The 11,692-nt window shown below is 40.9% G+C and overlaps 1 protein-coding gene across 1 annotated transcript; it reads right to left on the reverse strand.

The window, feature by feature from the left end:
* Positions 1-1,548: 1,548 nt before the first annotated feature.
* On the reverse strand, positions 1,549-4,264 carry MS3_00001239 (uncharacterized protein). The gene has a single exon (XM_051208718.1). It carries the CDS (start codon positions 3,784-3,786, stop codon positions 2,824-2,826), a length of 963 nt encoding a protein of 320 aa, XP_051072164.1. The 5' UTR covers positions 3,787-4,264; the 3' UTR covers positions 1,549-2,823.
* Positions 4,265-11,692: the final 7,428 nt, after the last annotated feature.

Here is an 11,692-nt window from a genome sequence, read left to right on the forward strand (position 1 = left end):
AATGAATCTCTCATAATAGTGTCAGTTGAACTTGGAGTGTTAGGAGCTCGACATACACATCAGACAAGTATTTTACACTCATGAGTGTGTACAGTAAGCCATATCGAATCTGGTAATTTGCTGAGGATATGGTCTCTATATATTTCCGCCCTCATATTTTTTGATGCACATACAAGACAACCACCTCTCTTCTTGGTGAGTCGATCACAGTAGAGGAACTCAAAGGTGTCTATTTGGAGATAGGAGTCTGTGATATGGGAGGACGACCAACTTTCAGTTATCAAATCAAGTGAAGGGCTGTTTAAAAGTAACAGGGTCCATAGGTGAGTCATCTTACTTTGTACAGATCGAGCATTGATCAGCATGTGTCAGGTACGGTGAGTGTTTGTTTCGTAGAAGGGTGTGATGTAAACCCAGTGGATTGTATATTTTGCCATGAGAAGAGGAAGACGTGGGAGCATTGGCCCCATATTCATGTTCGTTTAGCTTATTACCAATATGGTTAATGAGAGAAAGGTAGTTGGAGGTTAGTTTGGCGAAAGAAGTATGTTTAGAAGTGACAGGTATAATCGAATGAATAGGTAATGTATTCTGGGGGTGATCAGCAGGTTTCATTAAGGAGCTTTTAAGACTAGAGACAGTTATCGATGGTGAGAAAGATGTGTCGTTGTCCGTTAGGGGATTGTCACCCTCAACATTTGGAGACCCCATAGCATCACTTGTAGCGTGGCGTCGAGTTGAGATTAACTATCAACACCGCTACCAAGAAACACGTGCCAAATAAATCAAAAGGCGAAGGTTGAACGTAACCAAATAAATTCATAAAATCCCCGAGAAGCCAAATATCAGAAGGCAGTTAATGGACCAAGTCGAGATATATTTGCTGGCGATCTCGTGGTATCGAAAGGATACCGAGATCGTGCCAGGATACGAGCTTGGTTACAGAACGTAACCGAATTCGCGCGAAGTCACAATCAAGTGTAAGAATAAGAATGGAAGCACAATATAGCTGTCATTAGCACAGTCAAACAAAAGCACATTAAAACAAACACTGGTACAGTTGGTTATAATAATACTTGTTTTTATTAAACCAGTTGTGTTCTCGTAATAAATGTGAGTCACTACACACTGTCGAGTGGGAGAGAGATAAAAATGGATGAGGTGGTGTATATGCCGAATTAGGGGAGATCAAGGACTTGTCTAGGGTGGCTTGACTCTGATAGTATCTAGGATCGATAGATGGGTGCCCGAGCAGGCCAACGTTATAGCTTCCTTGTGGGCAATTTTAGCCCCATTACAGGTGGTTGGTGGGGTGGTGTGCTTCTGTTAAGTATTAAGGAATTGCCAGATATTGTTGCCAAGGGGGGTGTTCGTGTCGTGTGTGGTGCACTGGATCCTGGAGCTTGCAAGTTTCACACTGTATGGCTTACTTGCATCACGTGTAGGTGCGGTATTTGTCGGTTATAGCCTTACGTTAGGATGATTGGGTACTACCAGTCCACTATATTTGTTATAGGGCATTCTACTGCTGTAAAAATATGCATGTTGTGTGTTAAAGGTGCTGGAGTACTTGTGGGTTTCTACTGAGGATTCAGTATTACTTCGTATTGTGGTGCCTGAGCGGTTGCAGCTAGTAAAGCAGTCCCTGAGAGAAGTATTTTTTGGCATTTCATCGGAGCCGCAAGGTTAATGCTGGGGCACTATTGTGGCATAAGTGGATTGGCATTTCGGGGTAGCCGAGGTTTTGAGCTTAGGATGAATGGTTGCAGCTGCCTGATATCTTTAGGACCAATAGCAGTATGCGACGTGTCTCCGTTTTTGGGAGGGGTAGTGTATGGTGTTTTAGGATGTGTGCAATGGTCAACGTTGTAACTACCTCTCCTGAGTTCATTGGTTTGCAATTCATCGAAGGTCCGACGTTGGATAGCAGCCCTTTCACGGATGATTCTAACTTTTTTGGAATGTTGGAATACGCCTCAGTAATGACTGACTATTTAGGAGGTGATTGGCTACTGTGATACTACCAAACTAAAATAGAATGGGACAAGAGGCTTTATTCTGTGCTTTACGTGATCTTCTCGTTACTTACGCCTGTGACTCCTCGTGAAGTAGCACAGGCCGCTCACCAGCATTCGCCATCCAGACCTGTCCTGCTGATGGTATCCGGCCAATGGATGTTGTGTATCTTGCGTAGACAGCTGTTTATTAATGCTTGTACCGTCTTGATGGTGGTTGTTGTAGTTCTCCAAGTTTCAGCTCCGTACAGTCGAACTGCCTTGACATTCGTATTGAAGATTGTGACTTTGATATTGGTTGAAAGTTGTTTTGAGTTCCATATGTTCTTCAATTGTAGGAATGTGACCCTTGCTTTGCCAATCCTGGCCTTTACGTCTGCATCTGAGCCTCCTTGTTCATCGATGATGCTTCCTAGGTATGTGAAGGACTCTACATCTTCCAGAGTTTCGCCATCAATAGTGATTGGATTGCTGTTCTCCGCTTTGAATTTGAGGACCTTGGTTTTCCTTTTGTGTATACTGAGGCCTACTGATGCAGAGACTGCTGCTACACTGGCTGTCTTTGTCTGCATCTGTTCGTGTGTATGCAATAGGAGGGCTAGGTCATTTGCGAAGTCCAAATCGTCTAATTGATTTTGAGCTGTCCATTGTATTCCGTGTTTTCCTTCAGATGTCGAGGTCCTCATAATCCAGTCGACCACCAGAAGGAAAAGGGAGGGAGTAGACAGCCTTGGCTGACTTCGGTCTTTACTTGGAATGCATCTGTCAGCTGTCCTCCATGCACGACTTTGCATTGTAGTCCGCCGTATCAGTTCCGGATAATATTGACAGTCTTCTCAGGAACTCCGTAGTGTCGAAGAAGTTTCCATAATGTCCTCCTATCCACACTGTCAAACACCTTTTCATAATCAATGAAGTTGATGTATAGTGACGAGTTCCACTCAACTGATTGTTCGACGATGATCCGTAGTGTTGCAATTTGGTCTGTACACGATCGATCTTTACGGAATCCAGCTTGTTGATCTCGAAGTTGGGCGTCTACTGCATCTTTCATCCGGTTCAGCAACACTCTGTTGAAGACCTTCCCTGGTATTGACAGTAGTGTAATGCCTCTGTAGTTTTCACATTTGCTCAGATCTCCTTTCTTTGGAATCTTGACGAGGTGCCCTTCTTTCCAGTCCATCGGCACTTGTTCCTCCCAAATCTTTTTGAATATAAGGTAAAGCATGTTTGTAGTTACTTCGATGTCTGACTTCAGTGCCTCAGCTGGTATGTTGTCGGGTCCTGCTGCTTTCGCGCTCTTGATTTGTCTGATGGCCATTCTGATTTCTTCCGTCGTTGGTGGGTTGACATCTATAGGAAGATCTGTGTGTGCTGCTTCGATGTGCACTGGATTCATTGGAGCCGGCCTATTCAGGAGTTCCTCGAAGTACTCTATCCATTTGTTCCGCTGTTGTTGAATTCCAGTGAATGTCCTACCTTCTTTGTCTTTGACCGGCCTCTCTGGTTTACTATATTTCCTTGCTAGTCCCTTCGTTGTATCGTAAAGCTGTTTCATATTTCCTTCTCCAGCAGCTTTTTCCGCCATTGTTGCTAGTTCTTCTACGTATTTCTTCTTGTCGGCTCTAATGCTTTTCTTCACTTGCTTGTTTGCTTCTATGTACTCAGCTTGAGCTCGGAATTTCTTTGCTCGTGTCCGGCTGTTGTTAATTGCTATCTTTTTGTTCTTCTTCCTTCTTTGATCTTGTACAGTGTTTCTATAGAGATCCATTGTTGAGGCCCAGAACCTCTTGACACGTCGAAGTTAATGCTTCTTTGATGCCTTTCCGGTTGTCCTCCATAGTAGTTTCTTCTTCCTTAAGTAGATGCTGTAAGGCTTGGAACCTGTTGTTGAGAGCTATCTTGAATTCATTGAGTTTGCCAGTATCTCGAAGGAAGGCTGTATTGAACCTTTGTAGTGCTGTTTGTCCACTTGTCCAGTTCTTTTTTAGCTTCAGTTTTAAATTGGCTACAACTAGGTGGTGATCTGAAGCTACGTCAGCTCCTCTCCTGGTTCTCACATCTTCCATTGTCCTTCGGAATTTTTTGTTGATGCAAATATGATCTATTTGGTTCTCTGTAGTGTGGTCTGGTGAGATCCATGTAGCCTTGTGTATACGCTTGTGTGGAAATATTGTGCCTCCTATGACCAATTTGTTGAATGCACATAGATTTGCAAATCTTTCTCCATTTTCGTTTCTCTGTCCCAGTCCATGTCGTCCCATAATATCTTCATATACAGTGTTGTCTATTCCGACTTTGGCATTTAGATCTCCCATTATAATGGTGAGGTTCTTTCTTGGGCATTTCTCTATGATTGACTGCAGCCGCTCGTGGAATTGATCTTAAATGTCGTCGTTGCTATCATTGATGGGTGCATAACATTGGACAATATTCATTGTGATCCCCTCCTTCTTTATTTTGAATGATGCTTTGATGATTCTGGATCCGTGAGATTCCCATCCTACAAGTGCATTTCGTGCTACTTTGGATGGCATTAGAGCGACTCCCTGAGTGTGTGGAGCATTGTCCTCTTCGTGACCGGAGTATAGCAGCATCTCTTCCGTAGCTAGCCTTTTCTGTCTAGCTTGAATCCAATGGGTTTCGCTGATTCCCAGTACTGCCAAATTGTATCTCCTCATTTCCGTTGCTATTTGGCTGGTCTTCTCGGTCTCCCACATTGTTCGGACGTTCCATGTACCTACAAAATTTTTTGCTCTGGTTGTTAGAAGGGGCATCGGCCTCGTGGCTTCCGAAGGAACTCGGCTTTCATCATGAAGCGTCATAATTCTTCTAAATGAAGACCTAACTCCCAGTGCAGAGTTAAAATGGTTTGAATAATCTTTTCTGGTAAGCGTTTTTTTAGCGAGTTAGTTTTCTACGGGATGGGGCCGCTAATCCCATGCCCAACCCTCCTCCTTTACCCGGGCTTGGGACCGGCAGTAACTCTAGAAGAGCTACCGGCGGAGTTGTCGAAGAATTACAGAGCTATTTATTTTGGGGATTTATTTACCGCCACACAGTAATACATTTACTATCTAAACAATTACTGAACTAGTATACTTGAGATTATCTTAAATCACATGTCTGTTCTCTGTATCTAGTGTTACTATTCATATCAAATTCATCATGCCTGCAAACTGGTGTGAGTTCTGCAATTATCACTTTCAGAATATATTATTATACATAAAACACAAAATTCGTGTTCATTCTAAAAAGTTCCAACGTAAGAAAGAGAACAACTTATATCAAAAGTACAAAATACCTCAAGTGGTACAGTCTGTGCTATACAGTCAAGGGTTTCTCTAACAAAGAATAGAGTGCTAAGCAACAAGAGAAGTAGTTAATAAACTTTGGTCACATTGCCAATTACCATTTTTCTACCAACGCTTGCTACACACTTTGCGCTAACCGTTATCTCACATGGTAATCCATGAGTCGACACTATTACTATATGAATGTCATGCTAATTTCGTTTGGATTTATTTAGATGCAAATACTTAAGTGACATCTGGAACACGTCACGAATTCTACCGTTTTTAACTACACATCCGACTGTGAGGCAAATGAATACGTTAGTTTGCTGTTACATTGTGGCACACACCAATGTAGTGTGATTATTTAACTTCAACTCCGTGCCTTGTGTAATTCACTTAAAATAAGCTGTTCGGCTTTAAACGTTGAACCTGACAATTTGTGATTAAAATCATGAGCCGATTGAAGCTAGTCCACCATGAAAAACATGGAAGCACTGTACGGCCGTCTCGTCCTAGTATGGGACTCCTCAGCAGTGCACATCCACGGTCCCGCACCCCGCGAGATTCGAACCCAGGACCTATCAGTCTCACGCGCGAGCGCTTAGCCAGCCAGACCACTGAGCCGGCATTCAATGGTGTTAATGTCTAATTTCAGCCAATCCACGAAGTTGCGCCACCGTCCAGTGCCTCCAGGTTTTCCATGGTGGTCTAGCTTCAATTGACTCATGATTTCAATCTGTGAAATTTCTAAAATCTCCACAAACCCCTTCTGATAATAATCATCTGCTCACTAGTGACCGAACTCAAGAGATACTCCTGGATTTCTAGTGAGAAGCCGTTACCAGTGGAGTTCAACCAGGTCTGTTGTGAGACATCAGCTGACTGAAGACGATGGTAAACGGTAGCGCAACTTCGTGGATTGGTTGAAGTTAGACATTAACACCATTGGATGCCGGCTCAGTGGTCTAGTTGGTTAAGCGCTCGCGCGTGAGACTGATAGGTCCTGGGTTCGAATCTCGCGGGGTGCGGGACCGTGGATGTGCACTGCTGAGGAGTCCCATACTAGGACGAGACGACCGTACAGTGCTTCCAGGTTTTCCATGGTGGTCTAGCTTCAATTACCTCATGATTTCAATCTGTGAAATTTCTAAAATCTCCACAAATCCCTTCTGGTAATTTGTGATTAGCCAATTCCGATCCACGGCTCTTGGTCCAACCACGTGGACATTCATAAGATGCTGATTTGGCATACTTATTTTTTGGATAGACACATGAATGGGTAGGGACATCTGAGGCAACGCTGGCTGCTTTCAAGGAGCTAGAAACTCATGAACATTACATATGCGTGTTATTTATGCGAAATGATGGTTCTTTTGTACTTGATTGTCCGCTTATTTTGAATTCCTAATACAATACGTTCGTTTGTGCCCACCTAATTCTATCTGGTTTAATTTGCGATCTTTCAGAAATTCCTGGTTAGTATAATAACATGAACAATTCTAATCTTTATAACAAGCTAAGTCACAATGATTTTCAACATCAACATGCATTGTTGTTGGGACCTAACTATTGATAAATATGGTGGGTGAAACCAATGTAACTATCAACACGAGCTCACAATCAACTGAATTTCAAAATTATTTATTGTCAGGACTGTTTTCTACCACATATACTTGACAATTTACTATCGATCCACTTCGGTTGGTGTTCTAGCAATGCAGTCGTTCGCGTGAATCATCAATTTACTCACTACAGTAAATCACCTACAAACTGAAAATGATATTGTCGCCTCTAACCTAACGCTGACAACGTCTCACATTAACAGCACTGGCATAGTCCAGAGTGATATTCCTGGTTTTTATGTTCTCTTCTATTTTTTCTCGGTTCACTTGTCGATCTTTTCTGTAAAACGTACTGTTTATCATGCTGCAGGGACAGCTTTGTTGTGTCACCTATACTTTCGATTCGCAGTCTGCGATCCTTGTTGCTCACTACAACAACCATCAGTTTTCAACCTCTTACTAATAAGTGGTCAATAACCCCACACGAATGAATCATGATTTCTTCCTCATTGTTACATTTCTGTACATTTGGTGTCGCTGCGAACCAGAAGTGGGGAAGTGTGCTGTTCTGTGTACCCCGTTTCAGACCTGTAAACGAGGTGCTTGTTAGGGCGATTCGGTGCGAGAAGGTGGCTTTGAGTGAAGTGTTTGAAGAAAGTGGCGTTGGCTGTGGCGGGTGCTGTCGACGGAGATGAGCGATGAGACGTGGGGCCGCTGGGCGGTCATCGTGTGTAGATGACACAGCAGGTCGCTGGTACGCAGGTGTTGAACGTTCAGTGTGCTGAATGTATGTCGGATTTTGATGGCCTGGAAGTCGACGGTATATGGAGGTCATTGCACCGCAGACTCAACATTTTGACGTAGAGCGTGGCACAGACTGCAAAAAAGATGAAAGTAGCTCGGCGAGCAGAACCATATCAAGAACGACTGCCATAAAGGGGGTAAGAGTGTGGTGTTTGCCACTGATGTCAACTGGCATAAGTAGTATGTATCATCAATCGAAAGCAAAATGTCTGGAGGCAGAAGGTCAAGGAAATCAAAGAAAAGAGGACGACGACAAAGAGTGACTGGTGTGGAAACGAAAGAGCAATGAAGTCTGAGACGATTAATTGACATTTTGCAAATGAAGTATTTGCTGCATGGTTCTCAGATTTTGCTAAGATGTTTTGTAATTTTGTGTTCATATACATTCGATTGTCCCCACTTATGTTCTCGTTCACTGCTGCTATAAGGAGCTTTAAATTCAACCAACATGTCCACCATACTTTTTAGCACAACGACAGATCCAAAACTTCTCGGCTTATGATTAATCGCTATTTCCAAATCAGTTGCTGTCACCTCCATTCAACTTGTCTGCAATCGACTTCTAGGATAGTTGTATGTCCCAAGTCGAATATATGCTCTATTTAAGATGAGTATAGGTCAAGCATGCTGGTATTGAATTCCTGACGAACAACAGAAGATACGGAAATTATGTAAGGCGTTCAGGTCTCGCAACAATGACTCAGAGAATGAAAAGTTGACTCAGGTTTTACGTCACTTATGAAATGCACGAAGTGGACAGACATATATGTACTCCCATACGCATAAGCTTAAGACGTTCTCAGGGTTATTCGTGAGTAACCGACGGGGCAAAATATATAATTAATAATCTATTATCAAAAACCACAAGTTACATTAGGTATGCTACTTTACAGACAAGATCAAAGTTTTACAAAAAGTACATTATTTATTACGTTCAATTCATTTGCCCAGTTTCTTTGATGTGTTATAACGAAACTTTTGATGTAGAGGCAGGATAACAAAATGTTAGTGCACAAATAGACGATTGCTGAATTCAGACTGAATTGTAAGGAGGAAAATATGGCACATTATATGAATTCCGCGTTGCCAAAGTGAACTGTTGAATGTATATATCGCAGTCGCCTTCTTCTCGACAGGATAGAAGCTTTCGCTCAACGACCTTTCTTCGACACATCGTTTACAAAACATAAAAGTTTGCATACATTTTGGTATTTACCGCTACTTCTTTCCAGGTAACTAATAAAACAGCTTTTACTTTAGAAAGAATATAAGAAAGATATAACTCATCTATCCAAAAGTTAGAAACGTGGAACAGTGCTATCACTAGCTGAGAACCTCAGTCAAACTTTTATACTTTCTGTAACGGGAATAAAATTCCCCAGTAATGTTTCTTGAACCGCATTGTTACTTTATTTTTTCTTTTTCCTTACGTGGCATTTTAACTTTTACTCGAGTTTCCAGCAACCACGTCTTATATTATTCAGGCCAATTTTGTCTGGGATTTTATTGCTCAACAGTAGTTTAGAATTTACATTTGTGACTGAATTCTACTGCTGTATGCTACCGCGCTATTGATAACTGTGACGCGTTTGACTAAACTAAAAGGTATTGCGTGATTCCGTTGGTGATTGTTGAGGTTTGGCTGTCTGTTGAGAAAAATTAGTCGAATTCTTGAAGGGAGATATTTGGTCACATCGAGTTATAAATACTCTTGCTGATTCTTTGGTACCAAACACTTAATTCTGAAAATTCTTTGTTGAGGAGACCCATAAAATTCCTCGAAAATAGTTCAAAGGGGCCCTGAAACCTCGGAAACATTCTATCCATTCAGCAATGAATATAAGTGTTATGACTTTAAGTTGCGGTCGATTTTTACCCTGTGTTGTCGATCGATTGCAGTGACACGTAAACACGTACGGACGGCCTAGGATCTCGATTGGTCCCACTTCCCTGTCTAGCCCAGTCAGTTGAGTCCAGAACACAAGCCACAGCCTCGGAGATATGAATCATTATATTTCAAACATACTTTGTTTATATACCAATCAAGCATACCACATCGTACCATAAAATAGAAAACAACATTTTGTACAATATTCAACAAGTGAACAGATATCGACCAATAGGAAATGTCCATTTAAAGTCCAAGGACACCATTGGACTTAACATGATAATTATTGGTTTATTCCTCCGCATCCACAACAATAAGTTTCTCAGGAATATCTAGAAAGTGGAGAGTCAGCTGTCGTACTTCTGACTGGATGAATAATTATCCCGCCAATGTCCTAAGAAGGGTTCCAGAACTTTCAAGAAGCCCAAAACCATCTGAAATACTATAAGTACCCTTCTGCACGTAAATTAACCTTGGAGTGGAGCGCTCTTTTCAGTCTAACGATTTATCATTCTTTCTGCTGTTCATCGCGTCATTCAGTGTCAGAGAAACCTTTGACTAAACAGCACAAGGTGTACCGTTCTGAGATATTTTCTACTTTTGTTATTTGTTTGCTTTCCTAAATCAAAACCGTCTAAGTTGTGGAAAGTGTTCGCGTGTTTACATAATTTAACACGAGTCATTCAAAAACGCCTCGTACGCTATGCAGTTTGTTCTAATCGAATAAAACTCGGCTTCCCAGTTCTGCATTCACACCAAATACTGGGATTTCTGTCGTTACACCATCTACTACACACATTGTTTGGCATCACTAATTTGTTTAGACACTCACGTATCTTCATCTGAATGATTAAATTATATGATCTCCAGTTATCAGAATTACGTCCCTCACTTTGTGTTAAACAACCTCTTCATTGACAAGTTTGATTGTGTGAGTTTCGTTGAACAGCTGTGTGGGATACCTTGCCTACTATACTAGTCCTATAGAACCATAACGAACGCGAAATTTGTACTTTATTTGGAATTTACCACTAATAGTAAACGACACTTCTGTTGAACGTGAGGAGCTATTTGATAGTGGACGGTCCTGAACGATTTAACTCTGAACCAGTTGACTTCATTTTGCGATTCTGCACGTCCACAATTTTAATTCTGTTGAGTCTTAAGTACATGGAATGGAAATATATCTCCTTATCTGCACTTGTGATAGAGCGATCATTATAATGTGCATGGACAGAAAATAGACCATAAAACACATCGTTTCTGAGACGAATAGATGATTGTCTTCATACTTAACTCTAGCCGCACCCATTTCAATGCCAGCTGGGAAACCCATCAGTCGTGCCCCGCCCTACATAACATATTTTCCAGAATTGGACGACAAATATGCATGAAGTGATGCTTATGTTTGTTTTGAGGAAACCAAATGATTTATTCATTAAGAGTTTTCTGTTATCAAATAAACTCAATATTTTAAACATTAGATGAACAATGTATAATAATTTATCTTGTATTCTAATAAATTCATTTACGATATTAGGGTTATTGACTGAAAATGAGTTTTGAATTATGACTCCTGTGAAAACGAGAAAAGAATCGTCAATGAACGACACAGATCGTCGCATATATATATATATATATATATATATATATATATATATATATATATTTCAGTTAGAAAACTTTAAAGATTTCTCATATTTATCACGAAGCAACGAATTGAATTTTACAGGACACCTGTCTAATAGTTACGAGTCTACGTTGAAACACTTCCAATATTATTGACTAGCCATTCTTAAAAATTCATTTTCTACAGCTTTGCATCGATTCCGTCAACTTTCTTACTGGTGTGTCTGAAATAAGAGTCAGTCGAAGGACATTTGTCGTTTCTAAGAATTTTTTCTTTGTTTCAATTTGATATCAGTCACTCAGTCGACGATAATCGGTCATCCGTCATTTGATAATTTTAATTCAACTGATGTTTATGTTTTTGCAAACCTGTGATAATCAGGAGTATTTGAATTATAGTATGAACTAAGAATCCCAGGAATAATGTAATCGGATCAAGAAGTACTAGATAACCACAAATGAATGTACTATATTTAGAATTCGAAATCAAGCATTCAA

The sequence above is a fragment of the Schistosoma haematobium genome, chromosome ZW (assembly GCF_000699445.3).
Source record: "Schistosoma haematobium chromosome ZW, whole genome shotgun sequence".
Lineage (NCBI taxonomy): Eukaryota > Metazoa > Platyhelminthes > Trematoda > Strigeidida > Schistosomatidae > Schistosoma > Schistosoma haematobium.